Consider the following 23599-nt stretch of genomic DNA (forward strand, 5'->3'; position numbering starts at 1 on the left):
TCCACCCTGTGTTTGAGTTTCTTGATAGCTAATAGCAGAGGTGATTTAGGCATATTCTGGGGGTGCTTTTTGGACAGAATTGGGTTTAATTGCTGCCATAATGGGGGTATTTTCTTTTATTTATTGAATTATTGGCCGCTTGATTACTTTTTCCCTGTGACTCACCAGTAGTACTGGTTGAGATCTTTTGCCTATCGTTGTGGCTTATATTTGAAGATACTTGCTTATTTTGCAGTTTCAGTTCTTGTGGTTGAGTTGCTGCCGTTAAATTTGATTCTTTCCTGTCTGTGCACCAGTGGTACTGGTTGCATTGTTGCTTACAGTTTCTTGATCCTCGGTGCTCGACTGCCTATTTGACTCCTGGGTTTTAGTGCTTAAATTGTTTTTCGAATCTTGAACTGTGGTTGCTGGAATTGCCAATTTTCGTGGTCAATTGCTAATTTTTGCAGGTTGAAGTGGGTAATTGACTGTCCAATTGGAGACAGTTGTTACGATATTGGGTCCGATTGTGTCTAATTGCTGAAAGTTGTTGATTTATTAAGACACTAGCACAGTCCCTAGTTTGTTCGAGTTGCTGTTCTGTTGCATTATTGGGAGCTGTGCTCTAGTATTGTGGCTACTTTCCTGCGTTTATTTGTTGAATTGGGATATGAATGTGCCGTTTGCATTTGCTTGTTGAAGTCGGTTGTCTTTAATTGACTTGCTTGGGGTATTTGGAGCATTTGTTGCACTTTTGGACTGCATTGATCCTGAATGTGACTACATGGGGTCCATAAGTACTTATTGATTGCATTTGTTATTAGTGTTGAGGTATTCGTATAACCTGTGGGTGATTGAATGGTGCCTATTGTTCATTGGGTTGGTTTTAAACAAAAAAAAAAATATATATATATATATATATTTTTTATTACTTTGAAATTCCTGTTTCCATTATCTGTTGGCAATTGTAGTCCCTTGTGATTAGAGTGACATCTAGAGATCATGGTAAGGCCAAGATCCGCTTCTAGGTTTAGGACACCTAGACACTCGCAGCCTCCTCCTACCCCAGGGGCTAACGACTGGGTCCAACTCCGAATGCAAGTTGCATAACATGGTGCAGAATTTGGCAGCACTCCGCCCGACCCACTCCTGTTTTGACAATTTCAGGGAAGTACCGTTACCCTTCTCCTTCCTTTTGCTGTTAGTTTATCACATTGAGGGCAATGTGTGAATTAGGTGTGGGGGGGTCAGTTTGGGGTGCTAGTATTTTTGTTTTTAGTTTCTAAGGGCTGTTCCTTTATTTTTAGTTTGATATTTATCTCCCTTTTCGTTTATTTTCTTTTCTTTTTTCTAGTGGTCAGCTCTTCTATGACTACCAAGTTTTGATGCTGGATTGTTGCCTCTAATTATGCTATTGCCAAGTTTTATTAATAAAAAGGTATCAAGTTGATGTGGTTGAGTTCAGGGACATCTCTCTGGCTCTGGTGAATATCAGTAATTGCTTGACTCTTCTAATTTTTTGTTAACTTTTCTAGGCATAGGGAATGATTGTTGGCATTTTTCATGTGAATTGGTCCAGTTATTAATTTTAGTTCTCCATGTCTGGAAATTTTAAGGCTGGCTGCTGTTATTCTTGTGTTGCTTTTAGATATCGTGCTATATGGTTGCAAATAAGAGGTGACTGTACTCCGCTGGTTATCACTACTGAGTAACCGGGGATCTTCACCTAAAGTGTCGATTCTCGCGTCAAAAGGTAGTAATTGCTATGAGTGCGTGGTCCCGTAGCGATTTGAGCTGAGTAACCGGGCTCCTCCATCTACCAAATATTGGAGTTCGCGTCAAAAGGTTCTAATGGCTAGAAACTAAGTCTTTTGTTGTTAGTAAAAAAAAAAAAATAGCGAAGAAAAAAGTAAAGTAAAGATTGTGTTAGTATGTGAATAAGTCAGCTTGCCGGTTTGTGATTTTAATGTCGATATTTTAGTTAATAGTTGGACCATTTGCTAATAAATGTGAGCAACCATTCCTTTTTCTTAGATTAGTTTGCTTTAAATTGGAGGAGTTGGTGGTTGGGAAGCTAACCGGAGTGGTCTTTCTTGGATCTTAACTGTGATGCTTGATATATATTTTTCTGGGCATCTTGGCAATATGATAGTTAAAGCAATAGCCATTGTCGAATTTTTGGTGTTCAATTGCTGTTCTTATGCTTGAGGGCAAGCATGATTTAGGTGTGGGGGGAATTGATAGGGCATAATTTGTTGTTAATTTTATGATTAATTTCCCTCTTTGTCCTTGCCAAATATTGTTTTAATTGTTGAAATGTACTTATATTTGGTATTTGGCCCTAATTACAGGAAGTGGAGCAAACAAGTGCTAAAAAGGAGACTTTATTGAGAAAAACACTCCACACATGGGAAGTTCTAAAAGGAAATACAAGCTGGGCTCCACAGGATGCTACAAAAAGGGATTCCCTATCTTTATGCTGAAAATGGTGGACTTGTACTAGGAGTCTTACGAGTAAAGAGGAAACTAAAAACAAGGACTTTGGTAAAACTCCAATTCTTTGGCCCTTGGACTCTCAATTCAGTGGGGACCACTAGAGATAGCGTTAGACTTTCTTTTGGCTTTAAAAAGGGAGAAACGTACAGGAGGGAGGTTATCTTATCAATCAATAGTTTTAGTTTAGGCTTTTAGCATATTTTTAGTTTTTCTTTTCTTAGCTCTTTCGCATGGTTGTTCTCCATTAATGGAGGACTAACCTCTTAATTCTAGTCAAGGGGACAACTGAAGACTTGGTTCAACAATTACTGTGAGATCGAAATTATTTTAATCGCTTCCTCATTTATTGGTATTTATGTGTTTCCTGTTTTTAATTGTTATAGTCCTTATGTATGATTGATTAGTGCGCAATAATTAATTATTCATATAGGCTATTTTGCTAAATAGGGGTAATTGAATCCGTAATTGTTCGTTATCTCTACCTCAGTAGCAACTGGCATAATTGGGTTTATGTCAGGGGAGCATATGATCTAGCTTAAACAAACCCTCGTAGCGTGTTTGTTGGTTAGGATTGGGTCTTTCTAATTATTAATGCAATCTAGGAATTAAATCCTACGGTCGTACCTAGGGTTATTTTTGGGTTAGAGAAATAGCTAACGGTCGTACCTTAGTTATCGATAAATTAAGGAAGGGTTGGTTGTTTATCGCGTGCATGACAACTATAACTAATCTATTACTAAATGTTGGAATTATTTCTGCATCAATGATCAGTGCCTGAACCATTTCTGAAGTGTACCCTTGGTTAGAGTTTTCCCTTAATTATTTCTCTTAATCAATTATTTCCTGCAGTTAATTTATTTAGTTAGTATTTAATCCAAAAAATCCCCCATACTTTGGACTCTAGAAGAAACGAATTATCCCCAGTCCCTGTGGATTCGACCCTACTCACCGCTATATACAAAATCTGTATTTTTCTCGAGTAGGTATTTATTATTGCACAGGTTCGGCACCTGTCAGAAATGCAAAATAAATAAGAACGAGAGCAAGGGAGAGAAAGAGAGGAAGAGAAAGGGAACGGAGAGAGTTTGTGGAGAAGAGGTGTATCTAACCCTAGAGGAATGGAGAAAGAAAATAGAGAAGAAAAGGAAGAGGGGAAGAGGAGAAGATGAGAAAGCGGCGGCGGAGGAAATTTACGAAAACCCTAGAGACGAAGTATATGCAGACGTCTGGCACATCGCGCGGAAAAAAAAAAGCTGGTGACTCACATGTGCGGCACGTGAGAGGACGACGAAAACATCCACGTCAGAAGAGCTCTTCGGCTCTTATTCTACTTATGTTGAAAAGAGACTGGTAACATGTGAAGCCAAGGAAGGCTAACAGGTACAGGGACATTTCATCCAAATGCCTAACAAAATCTTGTCCACTTCAGTCCAGAGAGTTTGGTCAAACTTTTATAGTCGTAGGTAATTGCAAAAATTTTGAAGTTAAAAGGTAGTTGTGAAGGTGCAAAGTGCGATCAGAGTATAATTGAGGAGAACAATGTGCAATTAATCCAAAATGAAAACAATGAGTCAGGTCCAACCCAATCAGTCAAAACTTTTCTCTATTTTCCTCGATTTAAAATAAGAGTAATATTCACTTTGCATTAATTTTTATTTTGGTCTCGGAATTTGGAAATAAGATGTTTTGGCCTTTAAAGTATAAATGTGTTACACTTTAATTCCTAAAGTATAAAATTGGTTTCATCTTAATCCTCTTAAATATAAAATCTATCCCACTATAGTCCATAAAATATAAAATTTGTTCCACTTAAATATAAAATTTGAGGTAAATCTTCCATACATTGTATCCTAGTGGAGTTTGATGCATTCCATACATGAAAAATTTGGAATTCAAAGTCAACTTCAGATCTGTTTGGATTGCTATTTTCTGGAATTTTGCATAAGTATATACTACAGCGATTTGATATATGTGAGGCAAAAAGGTGATTGAAAATTTTGTTCATAAAAAACGTAAAAATTTTTTTAGGGGAAAATGACTTTTCAAATAAAGTGGCATGCATGACCTATTCGTGTGTACACAAATAATGTAAGATCTTATCGAAAGAAAAAGACAATGTAAGAAAAATTAATCCATGAACTCTATTTCATTTCCCCCAATGATTTTACTTAAATAGGACAAACTTTTTTATATTTAAGGAACTAAGGCATCTCATTTCAAAGTATAGGGATGAAAGTGAAATTTCGGGTAAAATTAAATAATGTAAAGTGAAATTAACTCCTGAAACAATAAAAGATGGATTTCTCGGGGCACCAAAAATGAGGCCTCAACAACGGTCAATATGATCCATTGCCCCCACAAAAATTAAAAGCTATCCAAACACACTTTAATAATGTTATCCACACAGTATAGCAAACAACTGTATCCCAGCACTTGACCAGAAGACTCTCCTCGGGTTGACTAGTATACTCAAAATCTGATCATTCTCGGTATTCTTCTTAGGTAAGTATCTCCGATCGGTCAAAAACTTTTCTGTTTTTATGACAATAAGGGATCATTCATTTTTCTGAATTCTGATTATTGTGTTCCGCTTCTCTGTTACTGGTGAGTGTTATCCTAAAAACTTCCCTTCCATTTTTTTTGCTACGCCGATCAGTCGAAAGGGGTTCATTTTTGCCTTTTGATTGCTCTGTTAGGTGCTTATGTTCAACAAGTTTTTCTTTTATCCCGAATACATGCTTATCCCGTCTCTACTAGATATTTTAAACCAAAAAATTCTCCTTTTTATGCTTCTGGTTCCTGTAATTGCTTGTCTTCCAACCCTTTTTCATGTACCTACAGATTTTGTTAATCGTCTTGGAGACATTCCTATTACAGCTGAGAGATGACCTACGCTGCAGTTGCTTCCCTGGTACAAACGCTGGAGTATCCGCTGCAATTTCCCTGTTTGGTTCTGGAAATGAAGAAGATGCAAGCGGAGGTTGTCACACAGGGATTCCGTCAATTCGTATTGTTCCTGAAAGGAGAACCCTTATCTTCGTGGATCATTGAAGAACATGGAACTCTCTCATCCAGCTTTGAAGAATTTCTTGGGGCAGTTGGTCCGCATGCTGACTTCTTGGAGGTCAAGAAAAGAACACTGTCCTTGAGCTGCGGAATACCAAAATTGCAGGAGCAAAAGCCACCAATTCTGACGGAAATTGGATCTTTGGAGCAAGACCTGAAGAAATTTCTGGAAACCACTGTCCTCGACATCGGGACAGATCTATGCAACTACGTTGTTCATCAAACTTCTCGTGAAACAGTAGCAAAAATGCTTCGGGTCGTGGATGAGCTCAAACAGGCCATAATCTTTTTCTATGAAGTTGCTTCTGAGATCACAATTCTCTTACCAGGATCTTTTCTCCTTGCTGAGTTATCTTGATGATTCTTCTGATAAATTCCAGGATCATGAATTGCTGAAATGCATCAAAGACGTTGCTTATAGAGCAAGAGATCTTGTTGAAGAACGTATCGTGGACAAACAAGTCGAGTCAGTAATGACGGATCTCATTTGCACTTTGTCCAAAAGCAAGTCACCAGCTAGACGCCTACCACTTAGATCTCTTGAAACAGTGGTCGAGAGTGTCTTCGATGGAAAGAAGGGCATTCGTGGAGGTTTAGTTCATGCATTACAGGATGTTCAATCTTTCAAGAGAAAGACTACAAATACAGATGAAAAGTGTCTAACATTGCAGGGATCAAGCATCAGGAAAGCACCACTTGGTTCGAATAGGGAGGATATTGTGGGAGGTCTTTTATTTACTAAAAAAGTTGGTGAGGTCATCATGTTACTGAAAATGGAAGGAGCCCCAACTTTGCCGGAACAATTAGTAGAAGAGATTCTACCTCTTGCACTGCCCGTTGGAGATTTTGTTCGAGGACCTAGGCAACGAACTATAAGGGCGAAACTTGAGTATACAATGGCTACTTGTTACAGAGGAAAATTATCAAATGAAGTGCCAGAATTAGTAGAATGAGCTCCAGCATTTGACGGTCAAAGTATCCCACAAAATTCAAGCACTTTGAAACAGAAGTTGCACAGTTCATATTTACGAAGATCAATTTCTCTTATATGAATTGTGTACCAGCTCAGGAGAAAAAAGGGGGGGAAAAAAAAAAAAGAGAAAAAAGGGTCACTTACTTTTAACCTCAAAGAAAAAATGGAGAGATAGGTAAACTTGAATTATAATTTACACAAAAAATCGATACAAACGCAATTTACAGTAACTAATTCAAACTACTTGGAGTGGGTAATAGTTCTTGCCAAATTGTTCCTTTAGGAATGCAACCAACGCTGCTCCCTTAGCAGGGCCCGGTCCAGCTGTTCTAGGACTCCTAAATATTCAGCTTGTGTCACTAGCGAGGTCCCCTCAAAGAAAATTGAGAAGAAAAGAAATCAAAGACGAGACGTTTGGCACTTGGGGAGACTTGGCTGCTTCATCTTCGTTGACCACAAGTTCTCATCGCCGACTTTCTTCTAGCAATCGTGATGCCGATCATCAAAGTCCGTTCCTCCTCTGCTGCTGGTAAGCTGTAGCTTCTCTCTCGCATTCATAGTTGTCAGGCCCCGGTTTTTTTGCTTTCTCCAACATGTTAGTATGCTCTTTTATTTTTTATTTTTTCCGATTCATTCATATTTACTTATTTAGTATGCTCTTTCTCCTACAGTTTCTTTTGCTTTGTCCTAGATGTTAGTATGTTGTTATTTTATTTTCTTTTATATTTACTTATTGCAGTCAGGTTAAATCTTTGTTAATTTGCTATTGATTACATCGGGTAGGATTGACGGAGGGAAAGATGGCTTACGATGACGTTGTTTATCTGTTGGTGGAGGAGGTGGACGAGTTAGTTACTATCCTACGCAAAATACTGAATATCAAGGTATTGCAAGCCACGTTATTTATAGAAAAAGTTGTTGAGGTCATCAGAGTATTGGAAATGGAAGGACCCCCAACTTTGCCGGACCAATTAGTAGAAGATATTGCACCTCTTGCACTGCCTATAGGAGATTTTGCTCGGAGAACTAAGCCACAAATTACTTCACCGTCATATGATGAGTATAGGATGAATATTCGTGACGGCTGCTGGGAACAAATGCTATCAAGAGAAGTGCCAGAATTAGTAGAACAGATTGGTTTAAATGAGAATAAGCTGGAGAAATATCTTGATGAATCTGACTTCTACAACTCCTGGGAAGATTTGCGTCACAAGTCAGCCTTACTACCTTGTCGTGAGGCGGTGAGGGATCTGCTTCAGTCTTGTCGAGAACTCAAAGACGCCATGAACTTTTTCAGTGAAGTGGGGACCGAATCAGCTTTTCTCTGCCAACATCTAAAGTTCTTGCTGAGCTTTGCTGAGTTGTGCCAGCGTTCCAATGAATGGCGTTGCCGCCAATTTGTGAACGGCATCATGGATGTTGCTAACAAAGCTCTTGATGCGCTGGAATGTGCAGATAGAGATGGTCTTAGGTCACTGATGCGGGAATTTGAATCAAAGGGATATGCTTCAGCTGAGCTTCTAACGGAAAATTGTATTGAGGAGACGGCCAAGAAATTTTTTGATGGGAAAAATGGAAAGCGATTGGTTTTGTTGGAGACTTTAGAAATGCTTCATTCCTTCACGGAAGAGATTGATACTACTTGTGGGAAACTTGGCAGCGAAGATCGTCAATCGCATAACGCTTCATTTGGAAGAAATGGTTTTCCTTCACTGTCTGTGATTCGTGAGAAGTTTGCTAGAGGAGATCTTCCTTCACTGCCTATCACGTATTATCTACGTGCTTTTCCTTTAATTGAAGGAAGAAAAAGAGGGAGAGTTAGTGTTAGGTCTGGTATCAGACGACCTAACAAACAGGTTCATTATCAGCGTGCTTCTGGAGGAAAAAGAAGAAGAGTGTCTAATATCATACTAGAGCTGCAAATGAATCGAGTTGAATCGAGTTTTGGCCTAATCGAACCGAACATCGGCCTAGTTTTATCAAACTTGAACTCGAATTCGAGCTCGACGAGTTGCCAATCTAAATATCAAGTTCAAGGTCAAACTCTAGCTCTAATTCGAGCTCTTGAGCGCGAGCTCAAGCGAGAGCATGAGCGCGAGCGAGAGCTTGTGCTCGTGCTCGAGCGCGAGCTCGAGCTCGTGCAGCTCGAGCTGGAGCTGGCAATCCAGCTCGTGCAGCTTGAGCGCCAGCACCAGCGCAAGCTCGAGCTCGAGCTCGAGCTCGAGCTCCAGCTCGTGCTTGAGCTCGAGCTCGAGCGCCAGCTCGTGCTCGAGCTCAAGCTCGAGCGCCAACGCAAGCTCGCGCTGCTCGAGCCCCAACTCGAACTCGTGCTGCTCGAGCGCCAGCGCCAGTTCAAGCTCAAGTTCGAGCTCATTCGCCAGCGTGAGCACGTGCTCAAGCTCGAGCATGAGCACAAGCGCAAGGTAGCTCGAGTGCAAGCTAGCTCAAGCGCTTAAAAAAGACTTGAGTTTGATGTTGATCGAACTTGAGTCGAATTTTGACTCCAGCTGCTAATGAGTAGCTTAATTTTTTTGCCTCCTTAAACAAGATCTAACAAACAGGTTAATTATCTACGTGTTTTTCGAGGAAAAAGAAGAAGCGTTGTTAGTGTTAGTCTGGTACTAGACTGGTTAAGCGTCAAGTTCCGGCAATGATGACAAACTATGTTAATAGAACCAGAATGTATGTGGTATCGCTGCTGCTACCAAGAATGGAGAAATAGCTCGTGAAGAGTTTTGTGAAGAAGATAGAGCAAGATTACTATATTCACGGTATGGGTCCGTTGATCACCAAACCACTAAGAGAGCTTTTAATGAGTTATTTAGACCTTTGGGTCATTGAATAAATATTTTGAATTCTCTTGTGATTTAGTAATTGAATGCTTTTGGGTCTAGAAACACTTTTTATAGCTTTTATACTCTGTTTCATGGTGAAACTGTACTCTTTTGTCTCTGCTCTACTTTGTGGTAAAATTCTACTCCTCTTTCGTCATAAATCATGTAATCTGGTGTCTGTTCTCGTTGATCATAGTTTTCTAGAGAATGCAACTACATAAACAGCAATGCATTGCTCAGAACAGCTTTGTACTGTCCAAGAGATTAATCTTCCCCGATTTTCAATTGTTGAGGCATTGCCGGGTATTTAATTACCAACAGATACCTATGCAGATTCGTGCATGTTAAAAAGAATACATAGTTACTTTATTATGCATTTTCTAGGAAAGAAAGCGGTGTGCATTTAGAATAGGTACAAAAGTTATTTTAACCTTGGCGTACTGTCCTGATTCCTCATTGTAGTTTCTAGGTTTTTATATTATTTTTTCTTTTGGTAAAATAGTTTCAAGATACTTGCTGCAAAATGTCCGTGTGATATCCTAATGCAAATGAATCACCTTGTTAAATTTTGTTTCTAAAAGAAAACAGAAGTGCTTTATGAAGGACACTTTAGAATGCATATATTCGCAGTAGCAGTAAAGAATTTTCTATTTGAATTCCATGTTAGCTTGAATCCTCAACCTAGGTAACCATTCCTGTGCGTCTCTTTGATGCGGGTTTTGGTTCCCTAGGTTTGCATCAGAATTTGGTAATAATATACGAGGATGTTAAAAACTTTCGTGGTCGTATAAACATAGCCTTTCTTGGCCAAGTTTCAGTCTCCGGATGCAAGCCTAGAAGGGGGCACCATCTTACAGGATCTTGATCTTCTAGGCCAAACCTTGATAAACTATGTGTGAACGTGGGAACACAATGCAAGAGAAAATTTATTTAACTAATTTCATTCGTGATTGGGTAGTTTTGTGGTAATCTAATTGTTAGAGAACCAATTTTCAAAGCGAAGCTTACCAACGTTGTTATTGTTGTTAATCTTGGCTTAGATTTCCATTTCTGTCTTCCATCAAATTCACTGAAGCCAAATTCATTGAATGCGTTAATTGTTTATTTTATTGTCTTCAAAAATGGATGAGAAACGAGTGCCGATTAAGTGTTTGATGTCTATATGCCCATTTGATCATCAAGCTCAGGTTAAGTGTTTGATGTCTCTGCTGTTTTGCCAATTGACCAGACAGGCCTATAGACAGCAAGTCAATTATTCCTAAAAGATCCAACCCCCGCCACTGCCAAGCAGTATTGCTTCTACACCATCCAAATAAAACAAAGAAAAAACCATCAAAATAAAGTCGACAAAATTTATGCAATCCTTGTAGTGCTCCTTTGATCTGATGAGAAATCACATGTAGAATCAGTAGAATGTAAAAGTTGCAACTTCCTCGATTATGTAGGGGAGGAGCCACTGGGCCCTGATAGGCTGGTACAGAATATCGTAAGTTCAATTCTGGAGCAATCTCTTCCTAAAATTTTGGGGGATATTTTGCTATTTCTTTAGTTGGTGCTATGGTATCTAACTCATCTGTTTCATGTCTAATGAGCTAGGAGATTCCATTGTTCTGGGATGCAGAATTTTCATTATTATCCGGTATACTCATGGTGGCAAATCGCATAAAAGATCAGTTTGGTTGCATCTTGAACCCATTCCAGATTTTAGGAGGAGTATCCCCAAAATCCAAGCTCTTTTCGGCTAGAACCATGGTCAGGAAATATGACGATCAGAAAGTTTTGCATAAAACATATCTAAGCAGCATAAAACTACTATACTAAGTAGTAATTGATCAAGGGGCAAGAAGGCAAAGCTAAGAGAGCCTACTATCTTTTGACTTAGTACGCAATTACTAAGTTCTGAATCCGAGAGATCTGAGCCTGTAGAATAAGTTGTGGAAGAGGAGAATCCACAGGAAATCACCGGGATGGGAGGACTAGGGAAAATCAATATTTGATCGCTCAAAACAAAAAATGACCAAAGATAATGTACTGAAAGTGGTAAAAAAAAAAAGCTAAGGAAACAGTATATTATCATTAATTTTCACCTTCCTTTCTAGTTAATTTTACGAATGTAATTATTAATTGAATTTTAATTTGACAAAATTTAAAAATGTAAGGTGTAAAATGTTCAAAATTAAGCGCTTAGAGTGTAAAATGAGAAAGTAGTACTAGTTTAGAGGGATAAAATAAGAGTACACACCTCCCTTTCGTCTACGGACAGCGCCCACCAACAATGGGAAAAATGTGAGAAGTTGACAATGGTGCCGACTTTCAGCATGTCCTGTGGTACTTGGTTTCTCTTTTGACCAGATACAAGTAGATGCGGAGTGCAAATTTCTGATTTTTCTCCTTCCACTAAGGTGAGTGAGGTCCTGATGTGGTACTTAGTTTCTCTTTTGATCATGAATTCCGCGGTGATCACCAAGTGGTGAAAAGTTTAAGAGATCTCGCTAACAAGGCCGGAGATATTGTTGATGATTATCTGTTTGATAATCCAATGAAGTCAAAGATCATTGAATTCAAACATGTAACACTCGGTGATCAAAGAGAATCACTGATAGGGATTCATTACGTCCGGAAAGTAGTTAGGAAATTCTTTGATGGAGAGAGTGGGGTTTGTCAAGGTTTGTTGCAGACACTGCAGCTGGCTCGTTCAGTTAGACAAATGATGAGGAAGATGTATGATAAAAGAGCTGGTGGCAAGGAATATTTGCAGTCAGGAAATGCTTCACTCAGGGGCTCATTACAGCACGATTCAAATAAGCAACATATTGTGGTTGGCCTTGATGACTACTCGGGTAGAATGCTGGACCAAATTACTGGATTTCCATCTAGACTAGAAATCGTCACGATTGTTGGGATGGGTGGCATCGGTAAAACAACACTTGCCAAAAACATCTTTGATCATCCTTACACCATTTATCACTACTATTGTCGTGCATGGGTTGCAGTGTCCCAAGTTTATCAAGTGAGGGATTTGTTATTAGGCATTTTGAGCTCTGTTGGTCAACTCAATGCTGAAACCTATTCAAAAACCAATGACCAATTAGCTGAGGTCTTGTATAGAAGTTTGAAGGGCAGGAGATATTTAATTGTCATGGATGATATGTGGAGTGCTAAGGCTTGGGATGATGTCAAAAGATCTTTTCCAAATGATAAAAATGGAAGTCGAGTAATAGTAACTACTCGGTTTAACGGATGTGGCTATCTATGTCAATCCGAAAACGCCTCCTCATTTTATGAGCCTGCTAAGCATAGAAGAAAGCTCGAAATTAATGGAAAATATATTGTTTGGAGTGGAAGGTTGTCCTCCGGAGTTGGTAGATGTTGGAAAATATATAGCCAAAAGGTGCCAAGGCCTGCCACTTTCTATTGTTGTTGTAGCTGGTCTTCTTTGCAGTATCACGAGAACACTTGATTCCTGTAGGGCTATAGCAAGCAGCATTAGTTCATTCCTACGCACTGACGCCGAACATTGTCTAGAAATGCTTGCTTTAAGTTACAACCACCTACCCCCTTACTTGAAAGTCTGCTTCCTGTATATGGGGGCTTTCCCTGAAGATTGTGAAATTGAAGTGCAAAAATTGATCCATTTATGGATAGCCGAGGGCTTCTTGGATCCAAAAGTTCTTGAACATCCAGAAGCAGTGGCTGTGGATTACTTGGAAGACCTCATTCGCAGAAGCTTAGTTTTGGTTGGAAAAAGGAGTTTTGATGGCAAAATCAAAACATGCCTCCTCCATGATCTTTTGTGGGAACTGTGCTTAAGAGAAGCTCAGAAAGAAAACTTCTTATCTGTGATAAAAGGTTTTTCTGCAGGTATAGCTGATCAGCGCCGTCTCAGTCTCCACAAGGACTCTTATCTTGATGTTCACTTGGCACCCGAAATGGCATATGTCAGATCATTTCTGTATTTTGATGTGGGTTCTGGCTTCGAACCAGACATCTTATTCTTCCAGTTGGGCTTTAAATTGCTAAAAGTATTGGATGTGATTTTTCTGCGATTTGAAACTTTCCCTGTTCAAATACTAGAACTGGTTCATTTGAGTTACCTTGGACTGATGGTCACTTTTGAGCTTCCCAAAATGTTATCTAGACTCAAGAATCTGCAAACACTAGTGATTCATGGTCCCTGGACTAGCACAGATTATGCTGAGTCCCCAAATCTGTTGTTTGAATATTGGAGTATGCCAAAGTTAAGGCATCTCTATATTACTGTTGCTTGCTGTTTAAGAAGTCCTTCTGTCAAAATGGATATTAGTTTATGGCCATTCACTTCAAAATGCATCCAAGTTGTGTCCGGAATTAGATTTGCAAGCTGCACCAGGGAAGTTTTCATCAGCATGCCTTCTCTAAGGATGTTAGGATTGTCTGAAACCAAGGAAGACTATGAGATGGATTGGTCAGCCAAATGCCTAAAAGAGCTTTTCTATTTGCAAGAACTTTGAACTTTTGAAGCTATGCTTCTACAGGGAAAGTACAAAAATACGGAGAATCTTGATGCTTTGCCATCTAATCTCAGGAAATTGACCATAAGTTGGAGCTATCAACCATGGCAGAATATGACCTCCATTGCCTCGTTAGTTGTTACCCAAACTGGAGGTGCTCAAACTGAAAAATTATGCTTTCCAAGGGCCAAAGTGGGAACCAACTGAAGGGGGCTTTCGTGTTTTGAAGCACTTGCTGGTTGAGAAGACTGATCCAGTGTCATGGGAGGCCACAAGCAATCACTTTCCATGTCTTGAGCATCTAGTTCTCAAGTCTTGCAAGTACCTGAAAGAGGTTCCCTACGGTATTACAGAAATTTCTACCCTGAAGCGGATAGAGTCATGGTTGGCCGTCGCGGGTCGCGGTCGCGGTTGTTCCACATCTGTCACGGTATATCGATTAAATATCGGGTGATACGCGAGTTAAAGTATATAAAACTTTCAAAAATTCTAAAAAAAATTATTAAAAATAAAAAATAATATAAGCAATACAACTATCAAATTAAATTTGATAAAAAAACCTAAGTTAACATAGATACCATGTAAGTCTTTAAAAAAAATGACGTAGTTCTAATTAATAAACAAAAGATGTTGAAAAAAATCCAGTTCATTTGTTGTTAACTAATCCAATTTAATATTTGTTGGACTATTCTAATCTCTTGTTCCTTTGGTGTTAGGGGGGTTGAAATGTTGAATGAATGGAAACGTGAATGCATTCAAAAAACAGAGGAATGAAGTTTTAGGTATCCCCCTTTGACCAAGAAATGTTTGTTCGGGTTAGAGAGAAAGTTGGAAAGGACGTGAGATAGAATCTGGTGGCCTTTGAGCTGTAATTTAGCTGTAATTTTTTCTTTTTCTTTTTTTTTTTGTTGGGTGTTTATCTCTCTCTCTCTCCTCACTCCATTCTATCCCCTCACATTCCCACGTACACAACCCACACTGCCTCCCATAATCCTTAGAAAACGTTTCCATTCCACCGCCTTCCCCACTTTATTTCTCTGTCTCTCTCTTCTCAAGCTCCACCACTAGGGATGTAATCAAGCCGAGTCGAGCTCGAGTATCGCTATACTCGAGCTCGACTCGACTCATATACACAGAAGCTCGAGCTCGACTCGAGCTCGATCGAGTCTAAAAAATGGATACTCGAAGCTCGACTCGAAGAATTTCCTTTAGGCTCGAGACTCGACTCGATAAGGCTCGACCTTTAGTCAAGCCTTATCGAGTCGAGTCTTATCAAGCTTTTTGACTCGATTTGACAAAAAATGAGATCAAAGGTGACGTTTTGGGAAGATTCAAAGGCAAGCTGGATTGCTTGACATGAAACTTTCAAATTCAGCAATTACCCACCAACGGTAGGTGCCCACAAGAGCAGCAAAAAATGGATGATTCTAATTCCTCGGATCATAGTTCCTAAGTGTGCTGCAAAAGTTCCCAAACTAACCAAAATTCCCCACAAAATTCCAAAACTCAGCAAAACATGAGCCGAGCCACCAAATTGAGAGACAAACAATTATCTCAAACAGCCACAATATCCCAACTACCACAAGCTCAATTCAGAAACCAATGCCAAGATCTATCCAGAAATTCCTTTTCCCCACAAATATCACTAATTACTAACTAAAGAAAGCTGCTTTAAACAAGAACATGTCAGAAAAATATGTTCTTGGTTCAGAAATGGACCATAGTCCAGTAGAATTACAAGTGTTTGAACAGGATATAGAAGAATGAAGTTGAAAACTCTTGTCACTAACCTGACCCAGCAAAGATGACCTCAATACCACCATTAAAATGCAATCCCAGAGGCTGGAGCCTTTTACAGCAAATTGCAACAGCTCTTTCCAGGCTGTTGATTAGGCTGTCATTTTAAACAGAGGAAAGAGCAAAAGAATTGGACCCACAAGCAAAACCTCTGAACCTTATACCACACATGACACACTCAAAAAACAAGTTTTCTAGACATTTATCCTACACATTAGCGTGTCATTAACCAGCGGCCAGCCTGCTCACACAATAGTCATACATTCGGCAAATGAAAGAAAAAGGCTTTAAAATATAAACATACTCCACAATACATAATAAGTTACGTCTCATAAATTAACAAGGTCCAAATTATGAGCTAATCTAGATTTAGAAACATAAATCTTCAAAGCTTTGGCAAGTCGAATTCTTTGATTGTCTTGGCTTCCTACAAAAAGCATAGAGGTAAAAACACAAAAAAAGTTACATAACTTCCCAAAAGAATAAATTAACTTATACTCAATAACTCAAATATAGAAGTTTGGTAGTAAAACAATAAAGCTGACCTTCATCTTCTTTTTGACGCCGTGAAGATTCCTACACCAATCTCCTGCGCACATCAATACTTGAACTATCTCGGGGTGAAGTGCTGCTCGATAGGTGTCAATTACTCTAGTTCCGGCACTAAAAGTGGCCTCCGATGCAACTGTAGTTATCAGAATGGCCAATATATCGCTAGCCATTCGAGAAAGTATTGGATATGAGATTCGATTTATTTTCCACCACCCCAAACAATCAAATTCATCGAGATCTTCTCCAATCTTTTGGCGAGGCTTGTCTAAATAATCAACCAATTCTGACTTATGAGGTTCGCTAGTCTCGACTTCATCACAATATTGATCAAAATCACCCCATCTAGTCTTCTTGGTCGCATTTGTTCCTTGCCTTTGGGAAGAGCTAGAAGCCATTGGCCCTCCTGTTGTTGGATTCGCCGCTAGAGCAACATACTCATCATATAACTCAAAGAGCACTCGGCGAATGGTGGAAATGTTATGAGAAGCCTCTGAAGGTAGATACATTTGAGGGTAGGTGAAGTCCACAACCCTCATTTTCTGTCATGGATCTAAAATGGCAGCCACGGCCAATATCAAATTACATTCACCCCAATACTTGTCAAACTTAGTTTTCATCCTTCGAACCATGGCCCGAATGAAGGGGTCTTCATCATTGACTCGAGCATCCAACACTTTTTTTATCTTCACCAACTCTTGAAGGAAAAGATTGCTCGTAGGATAATCTGAACTAGAAATTATATGTGTGCACTCCCAAAATTTTTCCAAGACCGAACAAACCTTTTCAGCTTTTTTTCCAATCCTCAGCAGATGGGCAAAAATCGTAACTTTGCTCTCTATCTTGGAAACGGGGAAAAACATCCTTAAATTTGATGGCACAATTCAGCATCTCAAATGTGGCATTCCATCTTGTCTTACAATCGTAAAGCAACTTTTTTCCTGGTATATGGAGTTGTTGCGCAATTTCAGCAAACATCAATGCACGCCCCTCTGATCGATTCACAAATTCCACGGAATCCCTAATGGCTTTGGTGATGTCCACAATCTCAGAAATGCCATCTTGAACTACAAGGTTCAAGATGTGTGCACAGCATCGAACATGGAACAATTTTCCATCACAAAGAAGCTTTTTGGACCTGGAGATGTCATCTTTTAACATTCTAACAGCTACATCATTGTTCGAGGCATTATCAACTGATATGCTGTAAATTTTGTGCTCAATGCCCCACTCTTTTGCACTTTTAAAAATTGAAGATGCTATCTCAACTCCTCGGTGAGGCGGTGGTATATGTACAAAACTCAAGACTCGCTTTTGTAGTTTCCAATCAGAATCAATCCAATGCCCGGTGATGACCATGTACTAGATCTTTTGATTTTTTGACTTCCAAAGATCGTTTGTGATGCTCACTCTTTCCACATTTTTCAACTTGTTCCTCAACTTATTTTTTTCAAGCTCATATACTTGCATACAATCATTTTTTGCTGTTGCTCGAGAGATTTTCTTCCACTCTGGCACCGCTCGTTTCATCATAAGATTGAAGCCTTCTTCTTCTAATATGGTGAATGGATGCTCATGCATTAGCACCCAATGTGCAGCTGCCTCTCTAACTTTCTCCATGTCAAACTTTCCGCTCAAGGGTGGCAAAGTCGGAAAAGAATCATCAGCTGGCTGGAAATTTAATTTTGTTTGCTGCTCAGCCTTTCTAATGCTTGCTTTTCGGGCTGAACATCTATTCCGATGTCTCCACATGCTACTTGTTTGCTTTGACTTGCCTCTTGACAGTTTTTTCTTGCAATGCTTGCAAATGGCATAATTCAATCCATTTTCCTCAACTTCGTCAAAATCATCCCAAGCCTCAGATGTTTTATTTCTTTTAGGGATCTGGAATTCATCTTCAGCTTCAGTCACTTCCCGCGTGTCTCCTCCTATTTGACCAGTTGGTTCTTCTTCTTCTTCTTCTTGTTCTTCAAGAGCAAATACTTGAACTCCAGCTGTTGTTGTATCATTACTTATGAAAACAGGGGTATCCAACGTGAATGGAGTAGTTGAATCATGAGCAGATGATCGCGGGATAGAAGATACCTCGGGAGGACTAATTGCCATACCTACAATTTACCCATAAAGTGAATATAAACATTCATTAGTACCAGCATATCACCTCAAAAAAACTGCCCAACATATTATACATTTAGCTTACCAACTCCTTCGGCATTGCCTTCTAATCTTGAGCAACTCGTTGAATGTCTAGTGCCACTTTGCATTTTCTTGACAAAGATTCTGCCCGACTGGATTCAGAAGACATGAAGGTAGTAAGACATCCAAAACAGCAAAGTGTGGTCTAAGAAGGAGCAGAAAAAGAAAAAGAATAAGCATGTGAGGCTGCTCAAATCCGAATTTGGGCAAATTCATCACACCTAGTTGGTCAAATCATAACACAAAGGATTTTGAAGTCAGTCTTAGCTATATTTTTGCACACCATTATCCTAAGTCTGATTTTTTTAAGAGCACAAATTCAAATTATTTACATAAATATTGCACGATTCCTAAATCTGCATCCGGTATTTGGCGTTTGTTGAGCGCCCACAGAATTGAAGTACTTAGAAATCCGCAGATGCCTCATATGACGCATACTATTACTAGCAAATGGTGTCCATTATCCAGTAAAAGGAAAAAGAAAAGCCAAAGAGATATAGCGTCCTCACTCCTCAGGCTCTACATCCCAACTGTCTTCATTAAAATTGTGTAAAACGTCTACATAACTTCTCAGCTCCAAGCTTTAATAGATGAAGAGGTGTAAAAATTAATAATGGAACTTAATAGGATTTATCAGCTCAGCCACAGTAGGGTAATAAAATCTATACTGCGTAGTTGTAATTTGTAAAATAACTAGAAGCTACTACAAATTAATGAGTTCAAATAGTTACAAAAATTCTGATTTGCAATTTGCCCACCTTCAAGATCTGTGGGAGTTCACATACTCCGCTTGGAAGAGGACTGCAACAAGGACACAGAATCCTAAGACATTTTTCTACATACAGCACAATATTGAATTCAAAAACTGTTGCTTGTTAGATATGGCGCTAATTGAACTAAGCTTGACAATGACTAATCAAGAAGCCCTGATCCGGACTCCATCAGAAGGTTTTCATTTTTCTTCGATTTTAGTATTTTTTTAGTTCATCAGTAGGTTGTTTGATAGAAGTTGTGAAGCATCGAGGCATAATCCAAGAAAGTTCGACAAAGCAAATCATCAAGCAAAAGATACCAGAAGAGCTGCGGTGAAAATTACCAAGACACCAACTTTAACATTAGAGCAGAGGCAGACATACCAGAATCTGGTTACCAGATGCGATGGCGATGGCGATGGAGTCTCACAGTCAGTGGTTGCCGGCTGGTAAAGTGAAATTTTTGGCGAGGCTTTCTTCGAACAGAGAAGAAAGTCGAACAGAGAAGGAAGAAAGTCTTTTCTTTCTTTTTTTTTTAGACATTTTTTCTTTTTAATGTGTTATTACTTTTTTGCCATTATAGGATTTTATTATAAAGAAAGGTATATTGTAAATTCCATATAACTTATACCCATAACGGTCATTTTATAATTATAATAAATATATATTATTTAAATTATAAATATTTTATTTAAATAACTCCGGCTCGTCGAGCTACTCGACGAGCCTCAAGCCGGGAAAATGTGACTCGAAACTCGACTCGATTTGTAATCGAGCTATTCGAAACTCGACTCGAACTCGGTCAACCCGAGTTCGAGCCGAGTTGTTGACCGAGCTACTCGCGAGCTACTCGCGAGTAGCTCGGCTCGCGTACATCCCTATCCACCACCATTACCAGTTTACCACCACCCACAAAAATCTCCAAAACCCCGAATCCCACAAAATTTTTACAGATTCATCTTTCCACCGCCTCCCCCCCCCTTTATTTCTCTCTGTCTCTCTCTTCTCAAGCTCCACCACCATTACCAGTTTACCACCACCTACAAAAATTTCCAAAACCCCGAATCCCACAAAATTTTTACAGATTCATCTTACTTCCAAATTTGCTCCAATTCTTCTTGTTGTACTCCCAATCTGAAGATTATGATCAATCCCAATGAAATTACGAGTCTTACAATCACAACCCTCAAGAAACCTCAACTAATTATGATGGGTTGCACTAGCAGAAGTGATGGAATGAGGATGGCAACCGGTGGGAGAAAGAAGAAATCATGTGGGTGATTTTGTTGTCTGACTCGCGAGTTGACTCGGCCAAACTCGGTAAGTTTTACTGATTTCTTATTGATTTGAGTTGACTCGGTAAATATCGACCGAGTCAATCCGAGTCAACTCGGATTCCGGTGAAACGGCGATGCGGGTGTCGGTATCGTACCGGTGAGCCCCGTTCCGGTTATGACTCGGCCGAGTCCGAGTTGACTCGGCCGATTTGGCGAACCATGGATAGAGTTGCACAACTGTAGTGAATCTGCAAAAATTTCTGCTACAAGTATTGAAGTTGAAAGCCTTGATGTTGTCATCAAAAGCGATAGGCAAGTCTTTATTTGCATTTAGAATCACTTTGATTGAAACTTGAAGTTTATGAAGTTTATATTGACGCACCATTCCTGCACTTGCATTTCCTGACATTGTATGGATTGCCTGTGTCTGTGATGCCTCCAAAATCATGTCACAGATTTCAGCACTCAGCATAAAGGGAAGCTTTGAGCTGCGGCTTGCAATTTCAATTTCCCAACTGATCTGGAATTGCTTCTTGTCATCCATCTTGCTGAGGCTATTTGTAAATGCTGCATAAGAGAGTGGAAGGCCAGCCCCTGCCCCATCGGATGAAAGCGTTTCAAGGTCTTGGCATGTACCTCATTTATTTTATCTTGAAATTGATCTGAGATTTTCTCCTAGTCCTAGGTAATGATTGAGCAGGTAGCTACTAATACATCTTGTTGAATGTGAATGGACAAGAATCAAATGAATCCCATTTGGTTCGGAATGCTTATATTTTTGACATTGAATAAACACTATCCCTTAGTTCTTGTGGTACCTCCCAAGTGAACTGATATCAATTTTTACTTGTTTTATTACTCATCTTGATGTGTTTGAAGTAATCATCTACTGCATGTAAACAAAAATTCGTCAAACTCTCTCAATGTTCGCAAGATTGCTTGTTCCCTTGCAGGATATCTTTTAATCTTTTATAGGGTTTTACATAAAAAAGTTAATATGTTCGTTTAACATCACCTCCTCTGTCTCCTGATCTTTTGTGTCAGTAATATACACTATTTAAAGCTGTTTGATTTTGAGAAACAGGTTAAAAATGGTTTAGCATTACTTATTTCTGTTGTCAATATTCATTCCACGAGGTCAGTCCCAGAAAAGCGAGCAGGCATTTCGGTTTCAGCTCCTATTACAATGCCCAGTGCATCAGCAACCAAAACACATCAACTAACATTTGATTAGTTTGAGTTTGGGGTTTTGCAAAAAAGGCACTACTACCAAAACTAAAAGATGTTTTGTAGCATTATTTATCGTGGGTACACAATTTCATATTATTTTCTTGGATTGTATCAAGAGTACAATAGATAAGTTGGACATTTATTTATTTCTTATATATATATATTTTGACTATGATAAGTATTTTGGGACAAACAAAAATCATATAAAAGGGGACATAGGGAGTATTATTTGGACTTCGATCTTCCCATGTGTCTTGGTTGGTGAATGCGATCATTACTTGAGCAAACAGTTTAATCTACAGCGTAATGCACCATGGGGCTTGTTCTTGTCTGATGATTTCACTTGATTACTCTCAGTTCTTTAATGTTTTTGTTTGTGTTTATATCTAGATATTAGATTTCTTTTTATTAGCCAGAAAAAATAAAAGTCCATACTCTACCAAGGAGGGAATAGTTTTAGCTAATTCCATTTATTCTTTTTTTACAATCACTTTCCATAATCAACTCATGTAATTTCTAAATTGCAGAGTGAGTGTCCAGATGAATTGGTTAAAGTTATCAAGGAAGTTGTGAATAAAGCACTCGATGCTGTAAACCGTCCAAAGGAAGATCGTCTTGTCTCATGGTTTCTTAAACTTGAACATGAATTACTAGGTTATTCTACGAGATCAAGAAATGCCGAGAAAAATTCCATTGACGAGATGGCCAAGAAGTTTTTTGATGGGAAGAATGGCTTGCGCTTGGTTTTGTTGGAGACGTTAGAAAAGCTTCGTTCCTTCACGGGAGAGATTGATATGATCTGCGAGAAACTTGGTAGAGAAGATCTTCAATCGCAGAATGCTTCGTTTAGCATTTCACAGCCTATGACGTATTGTCCTCCTTATTTTCCTTTATCGAAAGGAAGAAAAAGAAATAAAGGAAGAAGAAAGTGTCATCGTAAGAAGACAAGCACCACGTCCATTGCCAATTGACAACGCGATTGACAAATTCTTGGAGAAGAGGAACTACATCTACATGAAGAAAGAAGGAAAGAAGCAATGCTTTTGAAGTTTTCTGAATATCGAACTTAACTTTTTCTACACACAGACAGACTACTTTTCCTTCCTGGAAAATGCATAATGACACAGACTACGTGTGTCTTCTGTAACGCATGATGAGCCTACAAAATGTTCTATTGAAAATTAAAAGTCAGGCAAGAGTAACTCCTTGGAGAATACTAAGCTATGCTGCTGATGTTCTACAACTACAATGTGATTGCATACAGCAATGCTCCTTTATTTTGAGGGGGCTGACTTCATATGAATCAGGAATGGATATCTGCCTGTTTTCCTTCTCCTCAAAAGTTAAAAGAACCATTTCTTCTTCTTTTGATTTCTGTGGATAAAGGAAAAGCAAAAGCACCATTTCTCGCAGTTGGATGTGAAAAGCTAAAATGAAGCATTTTGCATTAGAATATCTTCTCTACCAAATTTTCTCACATATCATATCAATCTCTCCTGCTGTGATGGCATGAAACCCTCCTAACGCCTCCAACAAAACCAAGAATGGAATGCTTCTTGACCTTTCCTGATCTGGTAGAATAACCCCAGAATACATCTTTGAACTTTCAAAAACTCGAGATGAGACGGTCTTTTGTCAAACAGCTTGCAGCATCAAGTGTTTTTTTTTTTTTGAACGACATCCCTCATGCTTTTGACCAATTCAGGTGAACATTCGCACTGCAATTCTCTCAAGCAACATCCAAAAAAACTGGCGTACAAGTTACAGCTGATTCACTATCCATTTCATTGAAAAAGATGATGGTCGCCTTGAGTTCATGACTAGCCTGAAGAAGCATAGCTCTTGCTGCCACACGAGACGGTAGTAACACTACTAAAATGTTGGGTAAATCACCCCAGGCGTTGTACAAGTCAGTGTCATTAAAAATGCTTCACTTTCAATAAGTTACTTCTCAACCAAA

At 39.1% G+C, this 23599-nt stretch overlaps 5 protein-coding genes and 1 long non-coding RNA gene across 11 annotated transcripts; 3 read left to right on the top strand and 3 right to left on the bottom strand.

The window, feature by feature from the left end:
* The first annotated feature begins 4851 nt into the window (after positions 1-4851).
* On the top strand, positions 4852-9634 carry LOC113717998 (uncharacterized). 6 transcript variants are annotated; one of them, XM_072072948.1, is made up of 4 exons: positions 4852-4977; positions 5317-6689; positions 6798-7043; positions 7298-9634. In XM_072072948.1, the coding sequence occupies exons 3-4, from the start codon at positions 7007-7009 to the stop codon at positions 8968-8970; spliced, it is 1710 nt and encodes a 569-aa protein (XP_071929049.1). In that variant the 5' UTR covers positions 4852-4977; positions 5317-6689; positions 6798-7006; the 3' UTR covers positions 8971-9634. The 6 variants fall into 6 exon arrangements, with proteins under 6 accessions (XP_071929049.1, XP_027098686.2, XP_071929047.1 ...); XM_027242885.2 differs by having other exon boundaries at positions 5317-7043; positions 7254-9634; XM_072072946.1 differs by having other exon boundaries at positions 5317-7043.
* Positions 9635-11887: 2253 nt separating this feature from the next.
* LOC113718582 (putative disease resistance RPP13-like protein 3) lies at positions 11888-13838 on the top strand. Its single transcript, XM_027243476.1, has 2 exons — positions 11888-12693; positions 12791-13838. The coding sequence occupies exons 1-2, from the start codon at positions 11888-11890 to the stop codon at positions 13836-13838; spliced, it is 1854 nt and encodes a 617-aa protein (XP_027099277.1).
* Positions 13839-16020: 2182 nt separating this feature from the next.
* On the bottom strand, positions 16021-16723 carry LOC140021412 (zinc finger BED domain-containing protein RICESLEEPER 2-like). The gene is made up of 2 exons (XM_072072175.1): positions 16181-16723; positions 16021-16062 (listed from the first exon to the last, which is right to left on the bottom strand). Exons 1-2 carry the CDS (start codon positions 16721-16723, stop codon positions 16021-16023), a joined length of 585 nt encoding a protein of 194 aa, XP_071928276.1.
* A 247-nt stretch (positions 16724-16970) lies between these two features.
* LOC140021413 (zinc finger BED domain-containing protein RICESLEEPER 2-like) lies at positions 16971-17543 on the bottom strand. Its single transcript, XM_072072176.1, has one exon. The coding sequence runs from the start codon at positions 17541-17543 to the stop codon at positions 16971-16973; it is 573 nt and encodes a 190-aa protein (XP_071928277.1).
* LOC140020958 (uncharacterized) lies at positions 17023-18478 on the bottom strand. Its single transcript, XM_072071629.1, has 2 exons — positions 18385-18478; positions 17023-18292 (listed from the first exon to the last, which is right to left on the bottom strand). Exons 1-2 carry the CDS (start codon positions 18446-18448, stop codon positions 17547-17549), a joined length of 810 nt encoding a protein of 269 aa, XP_071927730.1. The 5' UTR covers positions 18449-18478; the 3' UTR covers positions 17023-17546.
* Positions 18479-19982: 1504 nt separating this feature from the next.
* Positions 19983-22945, top strand: LOC140021056 (uncharacterized). The gene is made up of 2 exons (XR_011825034.1): positions 19983-21031; positions 22167-22945. It is a non-coding gene; the product is annotated as an uncharacterized lncRNA (long non-coding RNA).
* Positions 22946-23599: the final 654 nt, after the last annotated feature.

Source organism: Coffea arabica, chromosome 11e, assembly GCF_036785885.1.
Source record: "Coffea arabica cultivar ET-39 chromosome 11e, Coffea Arabica ET-39 HiFi, whole genome shotgun sequence".
Lineage (NCBI taxonomy): Eukaryota > Viridiplantae > Streptophyta > Magnoliopsida > Gentianales > Rubiaceae > Coffea > Coffea arabica.

Coding starts and splice junctions, on each gene's coding strand:
- LOC113717998 (XM_072072946.1), top strand. CDS start 7,007: ATGCCGATCATCAAAGTCCGTTCCTCCTCTGCTGCTG. Junction 7,044..7,297: donor CCGTTCCTCCTCTGCTGCTG/GTAAGCTGTAGC, acceptor TACATCGGGTAG/GATTGACGGAGGGAAAGATG.
- LOC113718582 (XM_027243476.1), top strand. CDS start 11,888: ATGAAGTCAAAGATCATTGAATTCAAACATGTAACACTCGGTGATCAA. Junction 12,694..12,790: donor TATATTGTTTGGAGTGGAAG/GTTGTCCTCCGG, acceptor TCTTCTTTGCAG/TATCACGAGAACACTTGATT.
- LOC140021412 (XM_072072175.1), bottom strand. CDS start 16,723: ATGAGGGTTGTGGACTTCACCTACCCTCAAATGTATCTACCTTCAGAG. Junction 16,063..16,180: donor GCGTCAAAAAGAAGATGAAG/GTCAGCTTTATT, acceptor TGCTTTTTGTAG/GAAGCCAAGACAATCAAAGA.
- LOC140021413 (XM_072072176.1), bottom strand. CDS start 17,543: ATGGTCATCACCGGGCATTGGATTGATTCTGATTGGAAACTACAAAAG.
- LOC140020958 (XM_072071629.1), bottom strand. CDS start 18,448: ATGCAAAGTGGCACTAGACATTCAACGAGTTGCTCAAGATTAGAAGGC. Junction 18,293..18,384: donor AGGCAATGCCGAAGGAGTTG/GTAAGCTAAATG, acceptor GGTAAATTGTAG/GTATGGCAATTAGTCCTCCC.